We start from the raw sequence: 27,150 nt of genomic DNA, 5'->3' as shown, positions 1-27,150 counted from the left end.
ACTCTTGAACTCAAAAAATTTAGATTCTTTAATAATTGAAAACCTTTTTTTTTTTTTTGTGCTAAGAAGAATTGAAAACCTTGGTTTAAAATCAACAGAAAATTCAAGATTCTTAACCTAATTTAAAAAAAGAAATTTAGAGTGGTTCAATTATAAAGACATTGGAAAAAGAAGAAAAAAACCTAATAATAAACCCATACGAGTTGGTACGATGGTGGTAGGACACTCGAACGCACTCTCGAAACATTTTTGTAAATTGGATACCATCAAACTTTAACCTTGTGTATGAGTCATTTCCAAAAACAAAAGTTTTAAATCAAATTAAATAAAAAGAAGTCTTTCTTATCGTGAATTTACGTATCATTATTAGAAACAAAAAATATACGAATACAAATATATAATCCGACAAAAACTATACAGAAGTTCATAAAAGGGTGAAGAAAAGTCCAAAATTTCTTATGACCGACCGTAGAAATTACGACGAAACTTTTGGTCACGGCTCTAAATGACCCGACATATATAGCTCTGTATCCTTTGAATTCATCTTTTTATTTCATTATCTTCCAAACTATTAAACCAAGTGAGTCGCTACTCGTATTTATATTTGATTTCCAATACATCGAACATTATTTGTATAAACGATGCTGTCTCTATATATGTGACATGTTTGTACCTTCAGCAACAAATTAAAATTTGTTGGTTTAAATACTTTAACCGGTCGATGTAAGGAGATTATTTTGGGGAAAAAAGGGGACTAGAGTGTAGCTCCCAATGCACAATTCAAAACTTTGGTTTAAGATAAATTACAAAACAAACATTCAAGTTTGTTGTATAGATTAGTTTAGAAATTTGCGAAAAAGCGATGTATACGTAGCGTAATCTAGTACTAGTAGTATTTGTATATATGTTACGAATTGGATTTTGTTTTGTTTGTACAGTGAGAACTAACTAGATATGTTAAAGCTTTACGTACAGTAAAGCTCAAATATACGTAGGCCCTATGATGTCTGCCACAACCCAGCTGTAATGTAGGATAAGACACCTCTACGGCGCCGTTTTGCTGAAGAATCACCCATCCATCTTTAATTACTTTGACTTAAATATATATCTCTTCTTTTGCATTTTTTTAGTGGAAGTAGTTTAGTAAAAAAAATAAAAATTGATCAATATTAATGTTGAAGGATGGTAAGTTTGAAGATAGTAAATACATTAACTAAGTATTAAATTTTGTTATTATCTTATACCACTAGAGAAGAAACGTTTTTTTCCTGATAAATATTTGTTTTTCATAAATAACAAAGACAAAAGATATTGAATGTGGGATCTAACCCTATCATCCCTGGTGGATATTTTGCTTTCAATATGTATAGTCGTTGGTCAAATGCCTGCAAGTATGCAGCAGAGAGAATTTAAACAAGATTCAAGAAAAAAAAAAATGTTTTCAGATTTGTCACTTATTACAATCTGGATGGACGGTTAAAAATGTGTAATTACTAAGAAAATTTATGTGTTTTTTAAATCAAAAAACATTCATGTGGTTAAACCTCCAAACTTTACGTGGAAACATATTTATTGAACCCAATAAATGTACCCTTTATTTAAAAATGCTGAAAATTTTCTTATGTGTTAAAAAAGTATTTTGGAATTTCGATCAAAGTTAATATTCTCCTAATGATGAATTAAGCGGTGGTAACCTTTAAAAGCAAAAACCTTTTATTTTAATGATTAAAGCATTTAAATCAATTATCCTTTAAATGAGCATATTAGGCTGGATTTTTTTCCCACGAGTGTTATCATAACAAAAAAATTCCTTCGACTAGAAGGCAATAATGCCTTAATACCAACTCTGTAGCCTATAGTCGGTTGTTTTATTTATACCATATAAAAATTGATAAGAGAATGTGGTGTAATTTATTAGCTTGATTAGCTAATGTGGTGTAATTTATTGATAAGAGAAGGAGATCAATTATTGATTAGCTTGGATGTGTATATCCACACATATAGTATTACCAAATAATCGACTTAAAACAGCAAGAACTTGACAAAAAATACCAAAATTTAGTTTAATTTTGCATGAAAGTGATCACGAGACAGATTTTCTCGTGTGAATGATTTTGTTGGAAGTAAAAAAGGATAGTGGGAGCAGTTGTTTAGGAGGGAAATCATAAGCACGAAGAGGTCCCTCTCTCCTTCCTTTGATTTTGGTAATGATTATAAATTCCACCAAACATATATACCATTTTTAATAATCCAATTTTAGTGTCATTTATGTCTTTTCGACAATAGTTTTCTTGCCTTTTTTTTCTTTCTTTTCGAATATTAGTTTTCTTGATTACACTCTCACTCTGAGAAAATTAGTCAAACAACGACATAAGAAAAAAAGTCAACAACCGCCAAAGTTGCGACGGAGAACGCAAACGTGAAACGCTAGATGGGATCTCTCATCATTCAATTTCTTCTCTATTCACAGGCGAAGCAGCTGTAGATATCTTTAGGACAGAGACGACTCTTTGGCTTCATGCTGAGTCTGACTATGCAGTGACCTTTATACCCCTGCAAGGTATACATAATTTTGTCCTAAACCTTACTAATCTAAAGAGAAAATTTGTAGACTTAACATAATCTTCTGAGGATTTACTACCCGTGGATTTTTTAATTGCAATGGCTTAACATAATTTGTATTACAGTTTTGTTTCAATTTACATGCGGAAAGACATTATATAGTTAACATAAAACGAGTTTTAGTAAAACCAATATTTTTAACACAACATTTTCATTCTATTATCGGTAAAACAAAACAAAAAATTATGTGTATGTACTACTGCGTAATGGTAATATCAATCCGTAACTGAAATCCATATCTTTTTTAAATGATTAGAATCTATTTTTCGACTCTCTTGTACAAATTCTTAGCTGTGTATATTCTGCTAGAGTCATCCTCATCTTGGATTCTAGTCTCATTATAATTTGTATTTGATCGATACATGTGTTTATGTACGGTCGTTAAAATATTCACGTGTTTATGTATATCAACCTCTAGTTCAAGTAGGACTACACGAGATTATTCCTGAACAGTGAGCACTGAAGACACTCAACATATTTAAGTTTGTTTTTCCAAATTATTTTATAATTTAGTAAAGATTTAATCTTCCATAATCATATTATCTGGTTAACCAACAAAGTAAACACAAAACCATGGATCTCGTTTTGGTCCACTTTTGTTATGGGTACGGATTTTAAATAAACCCAGTTTTATATAGTATCTATAATCAAGTGCAACATATAGAACTATCCATAAAAGCAGAAACATTTGGTTGGTAATGTCAGCGTATATATATTAATGCTAACTCATTAATATGAATAATTCCAATTTCAATATATATATTGTGATATCACATGTGACTAGTTATAATTGAACTTAAAACACACACACACACGTACAAAGAAAGTTTTTTCTAACTAAAGGATCTAATTTTAGATGTTAAAAAATTATTAGGACCACTATTATTCACATAATTACCCGAAGGAGACAGAAATGCAGGAGATTTTGCATGTATGGTGAAAGAGAAAGGAGAAACACAATAATAGACGAATCATTAAAAATCACAATAAATTATTAAAATTGTACCCAAAAAATGTGAATAAGAGAGAGAGAGAGATATTAACGTTGACGTTTGATGACAGGGGTAGATTGGGAATTTAAGAAGGTAATGAGAATCCAACACGAAATCTAAAATTAGATTTTGCATGCAGAGAAAATTCAACTGCCAAATACACAGAGAAGATTAGAGAGTGAAGACAGCGACCACTTAACAGAGCATGTCTTCTACTTTTCTTTTCCTCTTTTTTTTTATTGGTGTGAGTTTTTATTGCGATTCGCACGCTTGAAAATAAAATTTAAAGAAAAATAAATAGCCCATTGGGCCTTTTTGTTTCATATGCATTTAATTAAACGATATTACTGAATTTTAATCAGAAGTTGCTGATAGGACTGATACTATTGATTTAACTCTCTCTTTGTATCTGTTTTTGTTTTATATCAGGTCTCATCTCGATTGTCATTAGACATTTTTATAAACTTAATTTAACTAAAAATTAATTAACAGCTTTTCGTAAAACACTAATCTCAAAACCTGTAAGTTTGTACGACTTTTTAAGTGCTACAACTAGTAAAACCACTAACAATTATAGAAATTTTAACTTATATGACTGCAACAAAACAAAATGATACATACATCATAAAATAGTCAATAACTTTCAACTAATTGTTTATAAATTATACTATTTGTTTGATCTAAATAGTTTTTTTTACAAAAATTATAGTATTGTTATTTCAAAATTTTGGGGAATAAAAGTTTGTAAAAATTGGTAGGTCTGAAATGTCATAGTCCAAGTAATCGAGGCCAATATGTCACGTCACATCTGAATCCTTATGTCATTCTCTCTTTATTCTGCATATCCATTAACCATGGATTGGATCCATCCTTTGGCGTCATCTTTACTCGTATACAAAATTTATTCCTATTAGTATTAGATTCATTCACATTTATTATCAATAATAATAAATAAATAAACTGAAGTATTTCTCTATAAAGCTACCTACGTATACTATACATGCAAAAAGGTCATAGCTATTCCATCCCGTTGAAAATAATTTTGTTTTTTCCTTTTCTTTTTTTTGTCTTCGTTGAAAAGAAACTCTCTGTAATCAGAGATTCTTGTTTTCTTAAAATAAAATTTAGTAGTTAGATATTCTTACGCAAAAATTGACAAAAAGGCACTGAGGATATGTAAAGCTAACGAAGTCGCTCTCCTTTGTCTAAAGGGTAACAACATTATGAATTTATATTTTAAAAATAATTCAACTTATGGAAAAAAGCCATGCAAAGCAACAATCTATTATCTTCAATTCTATATCAGTTTCAAGATTTTTTTTTGTAGATCCAAGATTTATACAAATTACGATTGACTTTTCTTGGAACAGATGACCCTAATATGTTCCCTAATTTTACATATTTGTTTTTTTCTTCTTCTTTTTTTCTTTATTTTAATGTTAAGATTTTGAGATACTCTGTTGTTGATACACATAACACATTTTGAAATCCAGCTTGAAACTTCGAAGACCAAAAAGTCCAAAACAATCCTCTAATTTATAGACTTCTAACTAGCTACTTGCATGTACTACACTAAGAGTAATATCGGATCATTGAATGTTTATATCTTTATATAGCAATCATTTTTTGTTTTATAACAATGAAGTTTTCTTAGTTCGAGATTAGCCTTTGACATAACGGGTCTATAAACTTAACTTTACTTATCCCTTCCAAGCGTATGAATATAACTCCAAATTTAAGATTAGCTTTCATGATCACACATCAAAAATAATTGGTTGATTTTGGATTTCCATATGTTTTCTAGTGTTCATATTCCCATATTCTGATTATCAATAACAAAAAGGAAACAAATGAAAAAAAATCATATAATGAAGAAAACTCCAAAATCCTTATAAATTAGGAAGGTGCCTCTTTTACTGATACATGCCTCTCATGACCTCTGCAAGATCCCCTTTGAATATCGTCTACAAAAATATTATTTTTTTCTAAATCCTTCTTTACACTGTATATTGGCTTTGGCTTTTCATGAGAAAAGCAATAAGAATGAGACCAAAGAGAGGGCTTTGTGTCTGGTTTTACCCTTTATGTTTATTTTAATTGTAATAAAACAAAAGAAAATAGCCAATAGTTTGAATCGGAATGTACTGAATATGACAGCCATCCAATTTTCTTTTATTTTCATTCTGCGTTATTTATTTTATTTTCAAAAACAATTAATCAATTTTTATGGTGGACAGGTTGGATCATTTGTTAAAATCTATCCCCAAACAGACCTGGTCTTCAAATTCTGCATCCATATTTATGGTTCATATATATAGAAAGTTTTTTGCGTGTGGGGTTAAATTAATTAATTACAGAGATGAAATTTTCTTGAAAATTGTAATTTTGCCAAATTAAAATCTCAGTACGGTTCTGTAGAAAAGAGAGTTTTCATATCCATAAATTACTGGTGGCATCTTTTACCAAATGAGCATAAGTTTGGTGGTCATTGAGAAAACTTCAAAATTTTGTTTTAAGAGAGAAAAAGTAAATCACTGACGGTCGAGAAAAACAAAGGCCGTTAGACGCTTACTTAAAGCCCATTGTGGAATTTGCCCATGACATTGGTAACAGTTTTATTTATTGGGCCTTAATGTAAAGCCCGCCTTTAGTGGACATTTTTGGTCCTCTTTCTGGACAGCAATTAAGAAAGGCTCGACGCCTCGAATTGACAATATGAGGGTTAGAAATGTGATTCTCCGAAAATAAATATTGTATTCTGACTGCATAAAATAAAAAACATGCGACGACAATAAATTAATGAAAAATCTGATTAAAAATAGATATGAACCGACTAACATGTTAATATGAACTTTTAGCATACACTTGACAATATGACGTCAGTTCAGATCTTTCGCAATATTATCGTGTATATCTTTCTTTTGTCGTGGATGAGGATACTTGTCGAGTATGTGCATGAACAAAGCTATCGCAACGAGTATAAAAATATCAGAAAATAAGAGAAATAGAACGATAAAGAGAGCAATGTACGTTGAATGTGTGTAATCTAGACACACTTGATGAAATTGAAATGGAGACCCATATGAATACTATACATATTTATTCGTTATAGTCTTAATAACATTAAAGAGAATGAGAATATGGAAATGTTATGGAATGGAGCCCATGCTTTGATGTCTTATTGTGTCCCATGTCTCCCTACGAACCTTCCATTTCGATGTAAAGTTTGTGTTCAATTTGGTCTCTTTTTCTCATAATTTGTCATTTAAAGTTTTAAAAACTCGTTTTGAAGATATGATTTGGACCCATGCATGTTTATGCGACTATGCTTCCTACCAACAAACAGTAACTACATTGCTACACCTTTACCACGCCAATTGAACCGTTTAATGTCATTTCTCATGTGTTAATTATAAACCTGTATTTATCTATGAGTTGTGTTTTGAAACAATTATCATCAGATAATTTACCATATGGAAGTTATGCTGAAATTGATGCTTTTTTTTTTTTAATATAGTTGAAATATTTTAAACTAATGGAAAACTGTAAATCCGTAATATGATGCTAAAATATACTACTGTCAGTGCGATTGATGTAGTTATTAATTGTAGTTAGTGTAGTTCAAGTGCTGCGTAGATACATATGTTGAATCGTTAATTTAAATAGCAGAAAAAAAACTTTCAAATTTTAATCAATCGTTTTTATCATTTTTTAAAAAGTTTAATTTAATTGTGATAGTCAATTCGAATGTTAGCAAAAGTACCACTTAATATAATCCAATCGAATTGTGTACAAGCACTCATCCAAACAGACTACAAATTTGTTTTGATTACTTTAATTTTTTAAAAGGTTACATCAGATCAGACCAAAGAAACTCTAACCGAATTAACTAAATAAGTAAATATAAAATAGAATTAGTACATGCTATGTTGAACAAAGTACAGTTCAACTGAATTTACTAGTAACAAAAAGTACTAAACATATGTCATCGAATAATATTATCACAAGGAACGAAGGTTTTATTGTTTTTCTTTGCTACTTCATACATCCCTTCTCTCAGCCACTCTCGTTTTCAGCTATTTCTCTTACATTCCATATTACTCCTTTTACGTTTTTAATAACCAAAACCACACCTAATTACCTATTAACCAACAGAGCTAATGACAAGTTTACTTCTTTTATGTTGTTCATATATCACATGAAAATGAATTCGGATACCACGACTTCTAAATCAAAATATCCTTATCTAAAGATACAAAACTTCATATATCATTTGGTTCCGGATAGTTACTGATTCATTTTCTATTACATATACTCTTCATTTAATAATCTGTTAAAATTTTATGTTATTAAAACCGTTACTGGTTAGAATAACATAAAGTAAAAGAGTAAATATTTTTCTATCTTATTTATCTTATCTAGGCATAAATGCACACGGCACACCTAATGAAAAAGAGAGGAAATTAAATAAGATGAGTCCACATGTGTATAGTAGAGTAGCGCATGAGCTTTTTAGGCTTTGACTAAAAACTTAAACCAAAACCAAAGTCCTAAAAACAGATTTGACGACAAAACCACTTAGGTAGGTGTCTAACAAAAGTCACAAAAGTCTAACCCTAAGACTAAAGAACCTATCTAGTATCATATCTCTCACCTATCATGTCGACACTCTTCATGTGTCCCACATCCTCCCACACGCCACCCAATGTCCTCCTACTTCATTTATTCACCACATCTTACCCAAATTTACCTTTTTACCCACTATTTTTTTCCTTGTTCCCAATGTTTTTGTTTCTTTTTTGGCTAATTATTTGCTTTTTTGGGAAAACAAAATACAATTGTTTCAATCTGTACCCAATAATTGAGTTGTCAAAAAACTCAAAGCCAATTTTGGTTTTGGCCGAAACTACCATACGAAAGGAAAATACTCATAGTTCGATTTTAGGGTTTTATCTGTGTTTTTTTTTACATTCAATTCATAATATTTGCATGCATTTATATTTATATATACTGTTGCACGTTTTTTTCCTTGGCTAAGTAAAGGGATTTATTCCACAAATACGTTTTATAGTCCTGACAACACCACGCTCCTCCTCCTGCTTACTATGATTTCCGATATTAGTTAATTAGTTAATAATATACTAAAATACTATTATTGTCACTGAAAACGAAACGCATCTATATCATCATATAAGATAATGAAAATTGAAAACGATATATTTTTAAGTAGTCCAGTTACTCGGTTACATCAATAATTAATCAATTCTCCTAAGTTTATTTCTTATTATCGAATGATTGGTGTAACTAATGTAGTAAATGCTCTACAAGTACGAGTGGTACATGATGAAAATTAATTAATGTGACGCGATTAAGATAACAAATAATAGGATGCTATGTATTTGTGGAGTCACATACTCAGCCTTTGAAGACCAAGTCAATATAATTTGTTTCAAAAAATGAAAAAAAATGAAAGAGAGTAATAAATCAAATAAATACTGTTACTGGTTATCACACAAATCATATCTAAAGAATGTAAACTATGTACAACACATCTACATTTTCATATGTTATGATCCATGAAACATAGTATAGATATACAATTTCGTATAATTTTACCGTTGTTTATTTGTAGACTATCTAGAAGTGTAAAATATTCGGATATTTTAAAGTCTGCATCCCTTTCCCAAAAATGCCTTGGTTGCATAGATAATTGGTTTTATTATCTTTGATTTTGTTTATTGTCATTGGTTTTGTAAGCAGGGGATATAGGTCGAAACCTATGCGAGAGAGAGGGGACTAAGAAACGTACAAAAGGTAGCCCGCAAAAATTAATGTAAAACAATGTTATTAGCTAGTACATTGGCTAACTTCTTTGGGTTTTCTATCAACCATTGATTTTGCAAAACAGTAAAATCTTTAAAAGTTAAAACTTGCTATAACTTAATCTCTCGTCAATAATATTACGAATCCTAAAGTTACAAGAGAAAAAAATAATACGAACAAAATGGAGCATGACTAAAAGAAAATCAGATCTGACGTAATTATGAAATTAAACCAAAATGTCGTATTTAACTACATAATATTATGTGGAGTGGTAATTATTTACATCATCGATGCATGAACACCACATGTGACTTTTTGTGAGTTAGTTTCTTTTTAGGACATTTACGCAAAGCTTTAACTAACATATACGTTTCTTGTTGGATGGTATTGGTAGTAACACTCTTATCTTTTTCCATTGTTATTATATTCACTTTGCTCCACAAGCTAGTCAATTTGCTGATATAGTTTTAGTGTTTTTTTTTTTTTTTTTTTTTTTCATATTTCAACATTATACAAAAATTATAAAGAAACTGTGATGGACAGTTCAATAGCAAAGTTTGGAAGTGAATGATATTGAATGGTTTTCAAGTTAAAATCATGAGTACGACGTCTGTATATATCATTCACATAAGTTCATACTATATTGTGAAAAAAAGATTATCTAATCCTTTTGTTGTTCATTGGTTTTACTGTTTCTATTATATGACATACCAATGATCCAACCATCAGATTAATTTTATGATAAATAAAAGACAATTCGCAAATTATTACCCGAAGGCATAACTGAAATCGGAGTGTCACTAAATTTATGGTCAAAGCAAATAACGCTTACTAACCGCATCAGTCCAGCAATTTTAATGAACAAAGAAAATAAATCCAGTGAAGAAAAAAAAAGAAAAAAAAAAAAAATCCAGCAAAGTTATATCCCAAACTACTTTTTACTTGCACTGATTACATATGTAATCGAACACATGGATCAATAACCGTTGATGTAATATCACTCAAGAATAGAATTGGCCCATCCGATATATGTAACTTAAATCCTCGGGGAGACGACCAAGAAGATGGTCCAAAAATATCATTGGAACCACGTGAATCTTGATAAATATTTGGTACTCCACTCAATACTATTATTTATTATATGAATAGGACAATTCTTTTATTTGTTTCCTAGACTAAAAATCTCACTAAAAGTGTGAATATATGTGTATATAGTATAATATTCCAAAAATCTCACTTCAAGTATACCCTTTGTTTTCTTCTGCAAATTCTGGTAAAAACAGGCATTACAAATTACAAAATATATCAATATATATTCACCTCCTCTATGAATTAAGACTATTACTATAAGTAAAAATGTTGCTATATTTCTAAAACCACTAATATTTTTCCTTTTGAACATTACAAAAATAATCTAATAACTCCACAGGTTACAGCTAGTTTCTCCCTTTTTTTTAACAATGTTACAGCTAGCTTTCCCTATATGCACATATATCACAACAAAAGAAAATTACTAAAATCTAAAATAATAACCCCCATAAAGAAAAATGCCTACAAATTGGGAAATATGTACTGCAAATAATACAGAAATAGCCTACGTTTTCTTATAGAGAAACTACCACCATATTATACAACTAATTTGGGACCATAAATTTACACAACTTGAAACAAATTGGAAGCTAAGTTTGTACCTTTAAAGCAAGCAAAGAAAACTTTACAAAACAAAGAAGAAGAACTAAAAGCAAAATTAATGAAAAAGCATTGGATAAATATGTTCTAACATGTCCGAGATCCGGATTGTGTTTTTAGGTACCATTCTTGTCTCCTCCCAAAGCTTCACCACAACTATTTTCATTTTATTTTAAAAACACATAATAATATATATCTCTTTCAAGAAAATCAAAAGTAAGCCTCGTTCTTCTCCCTCTGTCTCTCTCTTCTCTCATCTTTAGCTATCTTCCTCCCATGGCAACTATCTCTCAAGTCATTATCTAACTTTTTTTCCTTCTTTTTCTTTTTATATTACTTACTTCTTATGGATATTGGTGTTCATGTTCTTGGGTCGGTTACTAGTAATGAAAATGAGTCACTTGGTCTAAAAGAGCTTATAGGAACTAAACAAGATAGATCCGGATTCATCGGTGAGGATTGCTTGCAACGAAGCTTGAAGCTAGCAAGAACGACAACTAGAGCGGAAGAAGAAGAAAACTTGTCTTCTTCTGTTGCAGCTGCTTATTGCAAAACGATGTCGTTTCACCAAGGCATTCCTCTCATGAGATCTGCTTCTCCTCTTTCCTCTGATTCTCGCCGTCAAGAACAAATGCTTAGCTTCTCAGATAAACCAGACGCTCTTGATTTCAGTAAATATGTCGGTTTGGATAATAGCAGTAATAACAAGAACTCTCTCTCGCCGTTTCTTCACCAGATTCCTCCACCTTCTTACTTTAGAAGCTCAGGTTTGATAATGTCTTCTCTTTATTGATTGGATTTTGGTGAAATGGGTTGTGTAAAATAATCAAATTTTTTACATTTTTGCTGTGGAATGCAGGAGGATATGGTTCTGGTGGAATGATGATGAACATGAGCATGCAAGGGAACTTCACAGGTGTTAAAGGACCTTTTACATTGACTCAATGGGCTGAGTTAGAGCAACAGGCGTTGATCTATAAGTACATCACAGCCAATGTCCCTGTTCCTTCTAGTTTGCTCATCTCTATCAAGAAGTCTTTTTATCCTTACGGATCTTTGCCTCCTAGTTCCTGTAAGCTCCATCTCTTTAACACAATTTCTAGTTGCACATAACTTTCCATTGAGCGATCACTTGTTTGTGAAAGTTTTGGGGTTTTGATCAACTCATTTGTGGTGTGGTTGCTTAATCCAAGAATCAGATTTTATCTAGTCTTTTATGTCATTTTGGTGCTAAATCCTTCATAACATTGCTCATAGGGTTTTCAAGATTTGTCTTGTTGGTTGAAAAGTCTTTACAACAATGGTTGCTTTTAGGATTTTTCATAGGGAATTTTGTTATAAATGGTTAATGAGTGTTTATGTTCGGTTTTGTGTAGTCGGATGGGGAACTTTCCATCTCGGTTTCGCAGGCGGTAACATGGACCCTGAGCCAGGGAGATGCCGCAGAACAGATGGGAAGAAATGGCGGTGCTCAAGAGACGCCGTTCCTGATCAGAAATACTGTGAAAGACACATCAACAGAGGCCGTCATCGTTCAAGAAAGCCTGTGGAAGTCCAATCTGGCCAAAACCAAACCGCCGCTGCTGCATCCAAAGCGGTTACTACACCACAACAGCCTGTTGTCGCTGGTAATACTAACAGAAGCAATGCCCGTGCATCAAGCAACCGCAGCCTCGCCATTGGAAGTCAATATATCAATCCTTCTACAGAATCTTTACCTAACAACAGGTGAAAACAGATTTTTAATACTCTGCATATTCATTGTTAGTTCATATCTCACTTACTGACTCTTGCAAAACAGAGGAGTTTCGATATATCCTTCCACCGTCAACTTACAACCCAAGGAATCTCCGGTTATTCATCAGAAACACAGAAACAACAACAACCCTTTTGAGTTTGGACACATATCCTCTGATTCGTTACTCAACCCGAATACCGCAAAGACCTATGGATCATCGTTCTTGGATTTCAGCAGCAACCAAGAGAAGCATTCAGGGAATCACAATCACAATTCTTGGCCTGAAGAGCTGACATCAGATTGGACACAGCTCTCAATGTCAATTCCAATAGCATCATCATCCCCTTCCTCCACACACAACAACAACAATGCTCAAGAAAAAACAACACTCTCGCCTCTCAGGCTATCCCGCGAGCTTGACCTATCGATCCAAACCGATGAAACAACAATCGAGCCTACTGTGAAAAAGGTGAATACTTGGATACCAATCTCATGGGGAAACTCCTTAGGAGGTCCTCTAGGTGAAGTACTAAACAGTACAACGAATAGTCCAACATTTGGATCTTCTCCTACAGGGGTTTTGCAAAAGTCCACATTTTGTTCACTCTCTAACAACAGCTCCGTGAGCAGCCCCATTGCAGAGAACAACAGACACAATGGCGATTACTTTCATTACACAACCTGAAAACTGAAACCAAGTCCTGCGGCAGGAAACAAAAAAAGAAAAGCTCTGTTTTTTCTCTTTCATTATGTTCTGTTTCGTCTTTCTAAAGCTTAAAGAGGAAATTAGAAAATCGTTGTTCTTCTGATTCTTTCTTCGTTTCCGATTTCTGAATCATTTGTTTGATAATCACTTCATATAATCACAATCTTTATTCTAATTGTTCAGTTACAAACTAGGGTTTATCTTTGCTCTTTCATCAAGGGAAAACTTTTAGGGTCGTAACAAAAATGGACTTGAGGACCTAAATTATTGTTGGGCTTTATGTTCCAAAACTTTATTTGGGCCGAGATAGGCATTTTAACGATTAAGATATATTATGTAGTGATATTACAGTATTTGGGATCGTGGCAACCGGTTTATTAGGCTTGGTTTAGTACTTTAAAATACAGTGTATCTTTTCAACAATTATGGGCGTTGTAGCATGATGTCAATGCGCATAAAGCCTTTCCAGTTTCCACTAAGTAATAATGTAAATCGTTGTATTAATTTAATAACTCTTTAAGTTATTTATCTCATACACGAGAGTGGGAAAAAGAAAACCAAAATAAAAATCTGTTTTGTTTTCCTTCTTCTCTAGTGTAGTGGAGTCACAACATATAGAAAACGAGAAAGTGGAAAGGAAAATTAGAAAACTATCATTTTCTCTTCCTAACCTTCATTTCATTTACATAGAGAGATAGAGAGACATAGCGAGAGTTTCTTTTTTGCTTTGCTTTTTTTTTTTGGTTATTGTTCTAAGTTTTTCGATATTTTTTCTTCTTAAATATTTTGATCTATCATTGAAGATGAGGGTGGTTTTGTTCAGTCATGATCATTCTCCGGTTATGTAGTTCCCATTGTTGCTGTTGTTGAAGTTGTCTAATGATCAGAATCCGACGCATCTCCGACAATCTTAGCCGGAGTATCTCTTGTTCTGTCACGAGCCGGTTATTGTCGGAATTCACTCGTTGAAGCTGGTGTAAAACTAACCGGAGTCGGTTCCCGAGCTCACGGTTTTCTAAATCCAACCGGTTTACTTGCTCTCGTAAGTTATCAATGTGACTTTGTTTACGCATTCTTGACCGTTTCGCTGATTCCCGGTTTGACTCCATCCTCTTCCTCTTCCGCTCGTCGGTCATCTCCGGTTGGATCATTTTTTTCCGGTTATGGTTATTCTCTCCCGAACCGAAATTTGTGATGGCTGTCAATTGTTTTGTGTCGTCCGAGTCCGGTTCATCTGCTTGAGAGCACGGTAGATCGTTTGATATGTCGGCGTCGTCACAACGAGGATTAATTTTGACGAAACCGGCACAAGATTCGTCAGAACCGGTTTTCATGTCATGAGAACCGGAATTAATTTTGACGGAACCAGTGTCGGATTCACCATAACAAGGACTAGGGATGGCCGGTTCAAGAGACATTTGGTCCACGAAAAAGAGATCAGAGCAATCCCATTCCCAAGGAGTGAACCCGGTTTGGAAACCCGAGAATTGATTAACCAAACCCGGTTCGGAGAATGAAAAGGCCGGTGCAGTGGACAACATAATTGCTAATAATTTTTCTAATAGAGAGATGAGAGAAATTAGAAGGGGAAAAGGGAAGAATTGCATTGTTGGAGCTTGATATTTATGGACAAACCAAGGGGTAATTTGGTCATATTTCCAAAATACGATGTAAGACCGTAGACTATACTGTATAAACAGCTTTTGAGTCATGTTGCACTATGGTGGGGTTAAAAACTTGAAAATTTTTATTTGGCAGAGCCAACTTTTGTAAAAGCAGGAAATATTGTGTAGGGCACCAATAGCTTGTTTTGGGTCCATATAACAAAAATAAATTAACAAATTTGAAAATTATGTAACCAGTAATAGCTTAGTGATGAAGAAAACAGTCCATATTTCACACGTTTTAAGAAATTCAAGAATGAGATATTTCTTTACACTCCTAGAAAAAGTTTAACTTTTCATATTGGAATTGAATACTTCATATAGTTTTCTCTCATTCTTGTTAGAAGATTCAACAAAAAAAACAAAAAATTATCAATTCCATATTATCTTCAATAAACTTATCATTTTAGTTAGTGATTAGATAAAACAAAAATTGTATGTGAACATATGCTGGTTAATTATGATATTTACAGTCAGAATAGAGTAATTTGTGGTTCTTTATGTTCACTGTTTAATAATCTTTCTTAAAGAGAAAGACAATCTTTTTTTAAAGAGAATGGCAATCTTTCTTTATTTTAGTTTTGTCAATTTCTTTTAACACGGGATGGACACACACTGGAGAGGGACTAGAATCATCGTTTCAATCAGAGAATCTAAGGAACATACTTTTCAATTAACTGAACCAAACTGGTGCTTTGCATGAGAGATGAGACCAATGCTTTTTGTAAAGAACCCTATAAGTTAACCTATGACCAAAAAGTTAAGTATATATACTTGCTTGCTACACGGAAACATTGAATATTTCGATTGCAAGGATACATCAAATGTAGAGTATTTTTAGATTAGTTTCTTCATTAGAAATATAATGTGAAAAATTCAATAATTTAATTGTTAAATCTTGAATCAAAATATATTGTTTCGTAAATAATGTTTAAATATACAACAGAAAATTAATGGAAATATAGAAAATAAATTAATTTTTATCTTAATGTTGAATTGTTTTCTCTTTGGTTAAAATGCTGCATCAATCATAATTGATTGTATAAATATATATACGGCATTACATAGCTTTTTCGCTTAATAATTTACCAATCTAAGGAAAGATAATTAATAAGGATGAAAAATGCGCCTAGACTTCTAAATCACACAATCCCTAGTACAAAATTCTGATTAAAATTAAATTTAGTATACTATAATTATATTAATTTTTAGATACCTTTACTTAGCTTATTTATGATGAGAAACAAAAAATGTGGAGCAACGGCCACATGCATTTCATATAGAATAAAGTGGAGAGGACAAAGACTTATATATATTACATATACACGTCGCTTTATTATAGCCAGATTCATGTTTTGGTTCGGTCTCATGTGAACTCAACTTTAAATGTCCAGAAAAAAAAGCTCACATCTTAGCTTTTTATATACATTAAAAAAGGTCGAGTGGAGGGACCTATTACTATTGTTAACCACTGAAAAAGTCGTATCGCAGATCGGTCGATGAGCCAGGAGCTAAGCTTGTGCCCGGCTGGTGAACCAGCTTTCAACATGGCTTATAGCAAGTTACAACAAGGTTCTGTTGAGATAATCATATACAGTTTGATATATTAGCAAAATATTTTATAGTTTGATCCTAATTAGTACAAAGTTCTTAAAGCTCGATCTATATACGTATACGAACATTTCATGCTAAGTGGTCTATTTTAACATTTGTATTTCGAAATTTTTTAAAGTTTGATACAATGATTTTTCCCTAGTGGAGTTACAAAAATCTTTATCTTAAAAAGTTTTCACCTCATTATTGTATTAAAGGAGTTCAATACACATGTCATGGGAAATGAAAAAAGTTTATAAGACGGAAAGCCCACATTTACTTGTAAATTGATGTCACAACTTTAGTTCGAATATTCATTGAGCCTTAACACGTAAATAACTCAATAATTTAAAGATTTAATGTTCTATAATAGTCTTTTTTTCGTTTGTACTCACACGCATATTTATCATATTGGAATCCGGACAGCGAACAGGGTAGCAACATTCGTACATACAAACCACTAAATTAAAACCCGCATCAATTTTTTAGAACATTTTAGAATTACATTAATTCTTCCTTTACATATCTGAAGACATACGTACATAGAATCTTTATATAACTCAAGTAATAGTCATGCGAATCATGTAGAAGACATTATTCTTTACCCTTATGCTAATTAACGAACTTCCCTTTGCTTGAGGAAACATATACCAATTTTGATGCGTATAGGTATATATTATGGATCTTGTACTATTGATGATTCATACATACAATTAAACTTACGGAAAATCCAATAAATTTTGATTTTATACCTATATTTATAAATTTTACTATATAAACTCTGAAAAAAACAATTTTTTTTTTTAAAAAGATTTAATTCTTTAAAAAAAGTTAACCACAAAAACTATCATTGAAATGTAACGGAATTCCAGTAGATCATATCTGAACAAATATTCTTAAAAATTTGTTAAAACTTCAAATACTTATTTGTAAGATTATAGTCAACTTGGTGTGTATGCTTTTCTTATATTTATGCTAATTACTTAGCCTATGGCTAGTTTAGCCCCGTTTAGGTCATATTAAATTTAAAAATCTTAAACTAAAGTCGAGGAGGAAACTTTAATAAAAAGTTTGAAGAAATTCTAAATATGACGCATGTAAAGTTTTTTAATCACTATAAAAAGAATACAGGCCATATAACGACAAAATTTGTAAATTGGGAAAACCCTAAATGAGTCTATTATTTTTGTCATGGAAAAACTTAAACGTGTCGTTTCTTTGGCAATGGATGTCCACATGCAACACTCTTGCTATTTGAATTTTCTTTGAAAAAGTCTGTCGTTTCTATGAAAATGAGTTGCAAATATTTGATGTTATTGAGTACTGATTTAAAAAAAAAAAACTTTACGGATACAAATACTATAGAATGTTGTTTAAGATAATTTAGTCTCCAGGTAGTCGCATACTGGAGAAATCGTTAATACTTTTCTATATATATATATATATATATATAAAACTAATTTTTTATTAGTATATTAAATAGATATAAGTCTGACGATCAATAATTGATATTATTAAGTCATTAATAAGAGTATAAGACTAAGAACAATGGCGACTAAATGCTAACATTGCTCGGGTCCTCGACCTAAACTTTCGTGTCGATTAAGTTTTGGCCGTCGGATGTACTCAACAGATCCAGAAAATTAACTCTACGCTTCTACAGTTCAACAAATTAGCGATATATTTTTCCTAAATTACTTTTATATTTTTGTCGCCTTGCATCGTTCGTGTTAACACATATTTTTGTGTGTGTGGTGTATATATATATGAGTAAATGGATGTAAAGTAAGTAAGTAACGTTAGCAATCCACTAATTATGGCTTTTTAAATGTATCTTTTTGTAATCTATATGTTTGTGGTGGAGTGTTCGTTGAGATTTATCGTGTGGCGTCATTTGGTACGTCATTAGCCATTAGGGTTCTCCTTATAGCTCCAAATATATATGTATGCATCGTATATGTACATGCATATTAGAATATGGTCAAATGTTTACGTAAGGGTGGGTTTAGTTAACGAGTTTCGAACTTCTTTGCTTTGCAACTTTAAAAATCGATTGGTTTCTCGTGATATTAACATTATAGTGGTTGGGGCCTGCAACTATTGCGATAATTGTACTAATTAGTGACATCAAATTACTGATAACCAATTCATAAATTGTTTTTCTGCGTGTCGACCTACTAATTAAATCGGGTTAAAGTAATGTATGTTTCAACTTTCAAGTTTTTTATTTCCGACTGTACCACCATCATGCTTGAATTGCATTGGGCCAGTATATTGGTATATTTGGCCCAATATGAAAAAATCAACGGTTGACTTCACGTAAAAACAGGTCAACGTTTTTGATAGACTAATGCCAAACAAAAAAAGTTCTTTTATTATTCTTAGGGATTGGTTTTGGAAAAAAAAAAAAAAAGGGATTGGTTTTGGTCCAATTAACAATCTCCTTTACCCTTAACAGCACCAGTGGCAAATTATGGCAAAATAATAATAATCAGTAGTAGCAAAAAACATTCAGTCCATTTAACCTCCCTATAAATATACTTCTAGATGTTTCCAATATAAATCGAGGTAATGTGTGATGGTTAATCTTTAGAAACATATTGGTATAACCTAACTTTTATCAAATCCACTTTTCTTTATATATAATTTTAAAATACTATAAAATTTTGAATATTACACATTCATTTGTTTCCTTTTTGAAAACGAGTGAAAGAGATATACATCTTTCTTTCTTTCTTTTTTTAACTTTTACAACTACATTTTTAATAGATAAAAACATTAACAAATGAAAAAGATAAGAACAAAACACTCTAATTTTTTTCTTCTTAAAATAAGAACTAGATTAAGAAAAGAGTTGACCATGATTGACTATATATAAAGATGCTTTGGTCATTAGTTTTCAATATATCCATAATTAATTAATCTATAATCACAAAATGGCAAATCTCTCTACTTTGATCACGATAGCTCTCCTCCTTTGCGCCACCATGCTAACGTGCAGCGCCCGCCCTGAACCTGCCTACTTCGCCTCCTTCACAACCTCTCCGGCGGATACACTTAGTCTGGTTAGTATTATATGCGTAAACACATGTTGAATGTTGATTCATGCGTAGTTATATATTTTCGTTTGTAATTTTATGTTTCATTGTGTTTCATCAGGAAATGATAGAATCAAAATTACATGAGGTGGCGGGAGAGAGCTGCGATAAAGAAGACGACGAAGATTGCTTGGTGAGAAGAACATTGACGGCTCATCTTGATTATATCTACACACATAAGAATAATCATCATTAATTAGCTGTAAAATTATTCTAACGTTAATTGTTGTGAATTTCAAATTATTCTCACATGTTAAACATGTGTATATAGAATCATTGATTAATTCAATTTATTCTTTTAATGAAAATATCAAATTATTCCCAATGTAGTTAGAATCCTTAATCAATCCAATTATGTTTTATTTTAATCAAAAGTCTTAACTCCCACAAATTATGTGTGTGTTACAGATAAATGACATAACAAATTAATTCTAGAATGCGAGTCTGAAAAATATATGATTACATCTTTCTGGTTTATTAAAAACAAACTAAAAATAAATACAAGAATGTTAAGCATTTCAATCAAAAGAAGCATTTTGCAAGAGTAGAAGCTACCATCTGGAAATATTTGCAGGATTTTGGAATGAGAAATCTCCCCAAGATGATGATGGATCAAACGCAAATGACGAAGAACTCTGCTTTGCTGCATCATCCGAAGTCTTGAGCGGTTTAGCCTGCACAGTCTCGTGCTCAGGTGCACCGGTTAGCCTCTGAACCAACACTTTGAAGTTTACTGGCTCGACTCGGTAGACATGAGGATGCATTGGATTCAAAGGTGATGATATTGCAGGCCTCTTCAAGGGCTTTGAAGGTTGTTTACGTGTCGAATGGAGCGAAGTTAGGTAATTTTTCGTTGCCCTTGTGGTGGTTTCTTGAGCGTTAAGGTAACTCTGAGACATAAATTGTTGTGATGTTGCTTCCATTGAGACTTGAGATGTCGCTTAAAATTCTTTGAATGTGAAAGTTATGTTCTTCTGATATTTATTGATCTTTGAATGTGAAAGTTATGTTCTTCTGATATATAATGATGGATGTGCAACATGTTCAACGAGGGTCAAGCCTTTGGTTTTTGACTCTTATTAGGGAATTGACTATTGAGAACATTGTTTGTTTTTCTTAGTTTTGTTTATGAGAATCATAAGTGAAAGGGGAATTTTCAACGTGTGTGTTCTTAATATTTTATTGATTTGATAGTTTTCGAAGTTTCTGATTAGGATTAAACTATTAAGAGGAAGATTCTTTAATCAAACTGAATTAATACTTTATCAAATATTATAATAAAGAAAGCTGTGGCTGTCCACGTGACGGTTTGATATTATCTGTAATGGTAAGAAGATTAAGTACTTATCAATAGCCTTCGGATTTGAATCTAATCGGATTCCTTGATCTTTTTATTTTATTTACTTTTATAACAAGTAATCTATTAGCCGTAACAAAAAAACAAACTAATCTATTATTTTGATTTCTAGTAATACAGTGCGCATAAGAGTCACGTCAGTCGGAACGTTAGAGAAAAAGGTAAATTTGAACGTTACATAACGGTAACTCTTTTGGTTTATTTCTTTAACTACGATGCTCTAGATATCTTTCAGATTTAAAACATTTGAGATATATATATATTTGGAAGAGGTCACATAAGATGATAATAACAAAGAAGCTTAACCTCTGTTCTCGTGGTTATTTGATTTGGTAGATTAGTCTTAAAATTGTCTTGAAATGGAAAATAAATTAGGCAGTCTTGAAAGAATCTACTTGAATTTAATTGTTCATATTGATATATAGGAAAAATAACAATCCTAGTTCTGTTTTATTAAGAAGATTAGTTTCTTTGAAAAACTAAAATATATGTCTGAAATGGATATTTGGGCATAAAGGTTTTTATTTTATTTTTAGATTAGTATATGATACTTGCATGATTATGTTGCACATAGTTTTCTGAAATTCAGAAGGCGTTGTAATGAAAATTTTGATTTGATTTTTGCAGGTTTTTTAGAAGAGCATAAACTCAACCGGAGTATGTAAAGAAAACGCCTTGATGATGAAAGTGATGATGTGCAGATGGAGTAGTGATGGAAGGAGAATGTCATAGAAGAGAGAAATCTAAATGCATCATTGGGATTGTGCCGTGCCATACTTTGATTGAGTGTGGAATGTGTATATATCAGATGTGTGACGAATGCTTGTAAAATATATTGATTCAAACTATATATCAAACTCAAGAATAAGAACAAGATTATGAATAAAAGACTCTCTCTTTTATTGCTTTAAGAAAATAACTCAAAACCTAAAAACACACAATCTTAATCTCTCAACTCATAAGTTTTGCAACACTCTTGCAACTCCTTTATATAAGAAAAGAACTAGACAATTTCCTAATCCTATTAGGAAAACACACATAAGTATTTAGGCAACTTCCTAAACACAAAGTCTAATTTTAATTTCCTTTTTGCTTGATTGCTTCTTCTTCAAGTAAGCTTCAAGCTTACTCCAACATTTTCCCCCTTAAGCTTGAAGCTACACTTTGTCATATCTTGAACTCCCACAAGATCTCTCATCTCTTTGAACTTGATTCTCCCGAGTGCCTTTGTTAGAATGTCGGCTCTCTGTTCGGTTCCGGGGACGTGCTCCACCTCAACTTGTTCATTCGCAACGCACTCACGAATAAAGTGATACCTCTTGTGAATGTGTTTGCTTCGTCCATGGAAAACCGGGTTTTTCGTGAGTGCTATAGCCGACTTGTTGTCAATTAATATCAACACTTGCTTACACGTTTTTCCAACAATCTCTTCAAGTAACTCTTGAAGCCAAACCGCTTGTTTTGCTGCCTCTGTAGCCGCCATAAACTCAGCTTCACAAGACGATAGAGCCACAGTTTCTTGCTTTTGCGAGCACCAAGTGATAGGACAGTCATTAAGATAGAAAATATGACCCGTCGTACTTCTTCCATCATCCTCATCAACATTGTGACTGCTATCACTAAATCCTACTAGCTCTGTTTTATTCATTCGTTTGAAACAGAGACCAAAAGATTGAGTTCCTCGCAAGTACCTAAGAATCTGTTTCAAGGCTGCTCCATGTGATTCCTTTGGCTCGTGCATATATCTACTAAGCACTCCAACACAATAAGAAAGGTCAGGACGTGTGTGCAGCAAATATCGAAGACATCCAATATTTCTTCTATATTCCTTCTCATCGATGTTTTTCTCTTCTTGTGCTTTACTTAGCTTTAGGTTTGCATCCATCGGAATCTGAACCGCATTACAATCATCCATTTTTGTTTCTTCTAGGATCTTGTTTGCATACCTCTCTTGTTTAAGCATAATGCCGCCTTCATGTTGAAACACTTCAATACCTAAGTAATACGTAAGCTTTCCAAGATCACTCATTTCAAACTTCTTTGCCATCTCTTCTTTAAACTCAAGTATGACTTGTAAGTTAGATCCCGTGACAAGTAGGTCATCCACATAGACCACCACAACAAGTAGCTCATCCTTGTCTCTTCGACAATATAATGACGGTTCTTTAGAGCACTTAGTAAACTTAAGTTCCATGAGAATCTTGTTCAACTTGTTATTCCATGCTCTAGGAGCTTGTTTGAGTCCGTAAAGAGCTTTGTTCAGCTTGTACACTTTATCTTCACTTCCTCCTATCACAAATCCTTCAGGTTGTGAAACGTAGACCACTTCTTTTAATTCTCCATGAAGAAATGCAGTTTTCACATCAAGATGATGTATTTCCCATCCATTAGAAGCTGCTAAAGCAATGATAAGTCGAACGGTTTCAATTCGGGCAACCGGAGCAAATACTTCATCAAAGTCGATACCGTGTCGTTGAACATAACCCTTAGCTACAAGCCTTGCTTTGTGTTTGTTAACGCTTCCATCAGAGTTCCGTTTTAACTTAAAGACCCATTTGAGTCCAATTGGTTTAGCTCCGATCGGAAGATCCACCAAATCCCAAGTGTGGTTCTTAGTTATCGACGCAATCTCTTCTACACACGCTTTCTTCCATTCTTGCAATTCCTTTGCCTCATTGTAGTCCCATGGTTCTTCATTTATCATAAGTAAGAGCCGTTCACATTCGATTGAGGCCAACAAAACATAATCGTCTAAGTAACTTGGTTTTGAGATCACTCTCACGGATTTTCTTAGTGTGACTTGCGGCTCTACTTATTGTTCTACAGTCTCTATTGCTTGAGTAGGAATTTCAGCTTCACGATCATGATTCTCTCCATCATTGATCTCTGTTTCTTCTGTGATATCATCCTCCTCTCTTATACCATTGTTGCCAAATTCTTCAAAACTAAGACTGAACATTCCTGGAACATTATTAATTTCATCTTCACTATTATTCCACTTCCACCTTTTTTCTTCATCAAATACAACATCTCTGCTAACTATCACCTTTCTCCTTGTTGGATCTAATAAACGATAGCCTTTTGATCCAGGCTCTGTTCCTAGGTGTACTAGCATTCGTGAGCGATCGTCTAACTTTCTCAAATGTACAGCCTCTGCTTTAGCGTAACCAATGCAACCAAAGACCCGTAAATGCTCCACATTTGGCTTCTTACTCTTTAAGACTTTGTATGGGGTTTGATCTACCAAAGTTCTCGTCGCTACTCTGTTTATAAGATAAGTCGAATGTCTCACTGCTTCTCCCCATAGATAATTTGGGACACTCATGTGTTTCAAGATGCTTCTAGTCATTTCCATTAACGTTCTATTGCGCCTCTCGACCACTCCGTTTTGTTGTGGAGAATACGGTGCAGTTAAGTGCCTTTTAATCCCGGAGGCGTCACAAAACGCTTGAAACTCTTGAGAAACAAACTCTCCCCCTCTATCCGTTCGAAACGTTTTAATGGTAGCACCAGTTTCTTGCTCCACACATGCCTTAAAGCTTTTAAACTTATTGAACGCTTCGCTCTTTTCCTTGAGAAGAAGTGACCACATATAACGTGAATAATCATCAATTAGGACAAAGATATACCTATTTTATGCTACTGTAGAAGGCGTAATTGGTCCACAAAGATCTCCATGTAAGAGCTCGAGTATGCTAGTTGCACGATATGGAGTTGCTTGTGGAAATGGTTTTCTAGCTTGCTTACCAAGCAAGCATGAGCCACACATTTCTTTCTCGACTTTGATATTAGGAATGCCAATGACCAATTCCTTTTGCATCATTCTTTTCAAGTTGTCAGTTCCAATATGACCCAATCTTGCATGCCACTTTGTCGTTTCACTCAAGCTCTCAAGTTGCAAACACTTTGTATCATCGACTTCCATGATCACCTTGTAAAGTCGATTTCTGGATCTTGTCGCTTTTATTAGCAGCTTTCCATCTCTATCATATAGAGTTAGATGGTCATCTCGCATTCTAACATCACATCCGGACTCGGTAGCCTGACCAAGACTCACGATGTTGCTTCTTAAATCGGGAATGTAATAGACATCAGCCAAGATTTTTCTCTCTTCATTCTTAGCTATAAACGTAATCGAGCCTTTTCCTTTGATATCAATACGAGAATCGTCACCAAAACGAACCTTTCCCGTAACTCTTTCGTCAATCTCACCAAAGTAAGCCAAGTTTCCCGTCATATGGTTGCTCGCGCCATTATCCAAGTACCACACATTATCAACATCCAAGCTCGCCTCAAGTTTATTTGGCATTACATTCTTCTCGTTAAGAAACACTACTTCGTGCATCATTAATGCGTCAGCCTTTTGTGTATCATCATTCTTAACATCTTGTGTTTCTTGAAGTTTAAGCAATCTATCGGGACAGTCGGAAGCATAGTGTCCTAGCTTATCACACCTATAGCAAATCACGTTTGTCATGTCTCTGTTGCCTTGTGCATTCCCAAACCGATCTCTGCCTCTTCCTCGTCCGTATCCTCGACCACCTTGACTTTTTCCTTTATTGGGATTCCAATTGTTCTGAGCTGACTTTTCTTCAGAGTTCGCATACAAAAGCTTTCCCTGATCATCTTGGTTATCTTCTTCATCGCAGATTCTCTCTTCATATGCCTTTAGTCTGCCGACTATATCCTCGAAACTTGTTGTATTAAGATCAAGAACTTGTTCTAGTGCAGCAATGATATGTATATAACGTTTCCGTGGTAGGCTATTGAGAAACTTTTTCACCAACTTAGGTTCTTCAATATCATTCCCAAGATCTGCTGATTTGGTGGACAATTCTGAGAGTCTTCCAGCGAAGTCATCTATCTTCTCAGTTTCTTTCATCTTTATCCTTTCAAACTCGCCCATCAATGTCTGAAGTCTTGCATCTTTGACCCTATCAGCTCCTAGATTTCTAGCCTTTATCGCATCCCATATCTTCTTTGCGGTTTTAAGTTTTCCAACTCGCAAGGTTAATGCTTCAGGGATAGATTGGAGAAGGAGAGCGCTTGCCATATTGTTTTTATCGATATCATCTAATCCTTCTTCAATCGTTTCCCATACCTTGTGAACTTTTAGAGCCATCGTCATACGTATTGTCCAAAACGTATAGTTTGTTGCCGTAAGCATCGGACATTGAATAGAGGAAGAGCTGCTACCTTCTTTGGTGTTGTTCGTTACTGGTACTATATCGCCCATGTCTTCTTCACAAGTTACCTTCTTTCTCCGTACGGAATCAACGCTAACTTCGTTGATTGCCTTTGTTTGATCGTAAAGATGCTTGAATCAATATTATGCTCTGATACCAATTATTGATTCAAACTATATATCAAACTCAAGAATAAGAACAAGATTATGAATAAAAGACTCTCTCTTTTATTGCTTTAAGAAAATAACTCAAAACCTAAAAACACACAATCTTAATCTCTCAACTCATAAGTTTTGCAACACTCTTGCAACTCCTTTATATATGAAAAGAACTAGACAATTTCCTAATCCTATTAGGAAAACACACATAAGTATTTAGGCAACTTCCTAAACACAAAGTATAATTCTAATTTCCTTTTTGCTTGATTGCTTCTTCTTCAAGTAAGCTTCAAGCTTACTCCAACAAAATATAGATAATGTCATGATAGGATGTGTAGGGTGTGTGACGTGTGTATGTGTATATTGAGACTGACATATGACGACTGCAGGTAAAGCTTTAGAAGGATATGGTGTGATGTATGCTTGTATAGATGAGATGAATGTATAGGGAGATGTGGATGGTATATAGATGAATGTGTAGGATGCTTGTTGTATAAATGGATGTGTAGGGTAGATGAGGATGT

At 33.2% G+C, this 27,150-nt stretch overlaps 4 protein-coding genes, 3 long non-coding RNA genes and 1 pseudogene across 9 annotated transcripts; 3 read left to right on the top strand and 5 right to left on the bottom strand.

Moving 5' to 3' along the window:
- Positions 1-5,409: 5,409 nt before the first annotated feature.
- On the top strand, positions 5,410-5,692 carry AT4G09655. Its single transcript, NR_142294.1, has one exon. It is a non-coding gene; the product is annotated as an other RNA (long non-coding RNA).
- Positions 5,693-11,172: 5,480 nt separating this feature from the next.
- On the top strand, positions 11,173-13,745 carry GRF2 (growth-regulating factor 2). The gene is made up of 4 exons (NM_119936.5): positions 11,173-11,893; positions 11,986-12,198; positions 12,503-12,854; positions 12,928-13,745. Exons 1-4 carry the CDS (start codon positions 11,473-11,475, stop codon positions 13,547-13,549), a joined length of 1,608 nt encoding a protein of 535 aa, NP_195488.2. The 5' UTR covers positions 11,173-11,472; the 3' UTR covers positions 13,550-13,745.
- A 299-nt stretch (positions 13,746-14,044) lies between these two features.
- bZIP7 (basic leucine-zipper 7) lies at positions 14,045-15,443 on the bottom strand. The gene has a single exon (NM_119935.3). The coding sequence runs from the start codon at positions 15,280-15,282 to the stop codon at positions 14,365-14,367; it is 918 nt and encodes a 305-aa protein (NP_195487.1). The 5' UTR covers positions 15,283-15,443; the 3' UTR covers positions 14,045-14,364.
- A 1,044-nt stretch (positions 15,444-16,487) lies between these two features.
- Positions 16,488-16,762, bottom strand: AT4G09645. Its single transcript, NR_142293.1, has one exon. It is a non-coding gene; the product is annotated as an other RNA (long non-coding RNA).
- A 2,998-nt stretch (positions 16,763-19,760) lies between these two features.
- On the top strand, positions 19,761-20,129 carry PSK6 (phytosulfokine 6 precursor). Its single transcript, NM_119934.2, has 2 exons — positions 19,761-19,892; positions 19,987-20,129. The coding sequence occupies exons 1-2, from the start codon at positions 19,764-19,766 to the stop codon at positions 20,119-20,121; spliced, it is 264 nt and encodes an 87-aa protein (NP_195486.1). The 5' UTR covers positions 19,761-19,763; the 3' UTR covers positions 20,122-20,129.
- Positions 20,130-20,310: 181 nt separating this feature from the next.
- Positions 20,311-20,964, bottom strand: AT4G37710 (VQ motif-containing protein). Of its 2 annotated transcripts, NM_001342455.1 has the most exons (2): positions 20,934-20,964; positions 20,340-20,893 (listed from the first exon to the last, which is right to left on the bottom strand). In NM_001342455.1, the coding sequence occupies exon 2, from the start codon at positions 20,846-20,848 to the stop codon at positions 20,477-20,479; it is 372 nt and encodes a 123-aa protein (NP_001320154.1). In that variant the 5' UTR covers positions 20,849-20,893; positions 20,934-20,964; the 3' UTR covers positions 20,340-20,476. The 2 variants fall into 2 exon arrangements, with proteins under 2 accessions (NP_195485.1, NP_001320154.1); NM_119933.3 differs by having other exon boundaries at positions 20,311-20,954.
- An 815-nt stretch (positions 20,965-21,779) lies between these two features.
- On the bottom strand, positions 21,780-21,990 carry AT4G09635. Its single transcript, NR_142292.1, has one exon. It is a non-coding gene; the product is annotated as an other RNA (long non-coding RNA).
- Positions 21,991-22,390: 400 nt separating this feature from the next.
- Positions 22,391-26,518, bottom strand: AT4G37705 (annotated as a pseudogene; the record flags this gene model as incomplete). Its single annotated transcript has 1 exon — positions 22,391-26,518.
- Between the last annotated feature and the right edge of the window lie 632 nt (positions 26,519-27,150).

Source organism: Arabidopsis thaliana, chromosome 4 (assembly GCF_000001735.4).
Source record: "Arabidopsis thaliana chromosome 4, partial sequence".
NCBI classification, from domain to species: domain Eukaryota; kingdom Viridiplantae; phylum Streptophyta; class Magnoliopsida; order Brassicales; family Brassicaceae; genus Arabidopsis; species Arabidopsis thaliana.
Note: the sequence above shows the minus strand (reverse complement) of the source record. Positions and strands in the feature narration are given on the sequence as shown.

Bases quoted from the DNA above. Each gene is read 5' to 3' on its own strand.
- GRF2 (NM_119936.5), top strand. From the start codon at position 11,473: ATGGATATTGGTGTTCATGTTCTTGGGTCGGTTACTAGTAATGAAAAT. The intron at 11,894-11,985 runs GTTTGATAATGT...TGTGGAATGCAG, and splicing joins TTCTTACTTTAGAAGCTCAG to GAGGATATGGTTCTGGTGGA. The intron at 12,855-12,927 runs GTGAAAACAGAT...CTTGCAAAACAG, and splicing joins GAATCTTTACCTAACAACAG to AGGAGTTTCGATATATCCTT.
- AT4G37710 (NM_001342455.1), bottom strand. From the start codon at position 20,848: ATGGAAGCAACATCACAACAATTTATGTCTCAGAGTTACCTTAACGCT.
- PSK6 (NM_119934.2), top strand. From the start codon at position 19,764: ATGGCAAATCTCTCTACTTTGATCACGATAGCTCTCCTCCTTTGCGCC. The intron at 19,893-19,986 runs GTTAGTATTATA...GTGTTTCATCAG, and splicing joins CGGCGGATACACTTAGTCTG to GAAATGATAGAATCAAAATT.
- bZIP7 (NM_119935.3), bottom strand. From the start codon at position 15,282: ATGACTCAAAAGCTGTTTATACAGTATAGTCTACGGTCTTACATCGTA.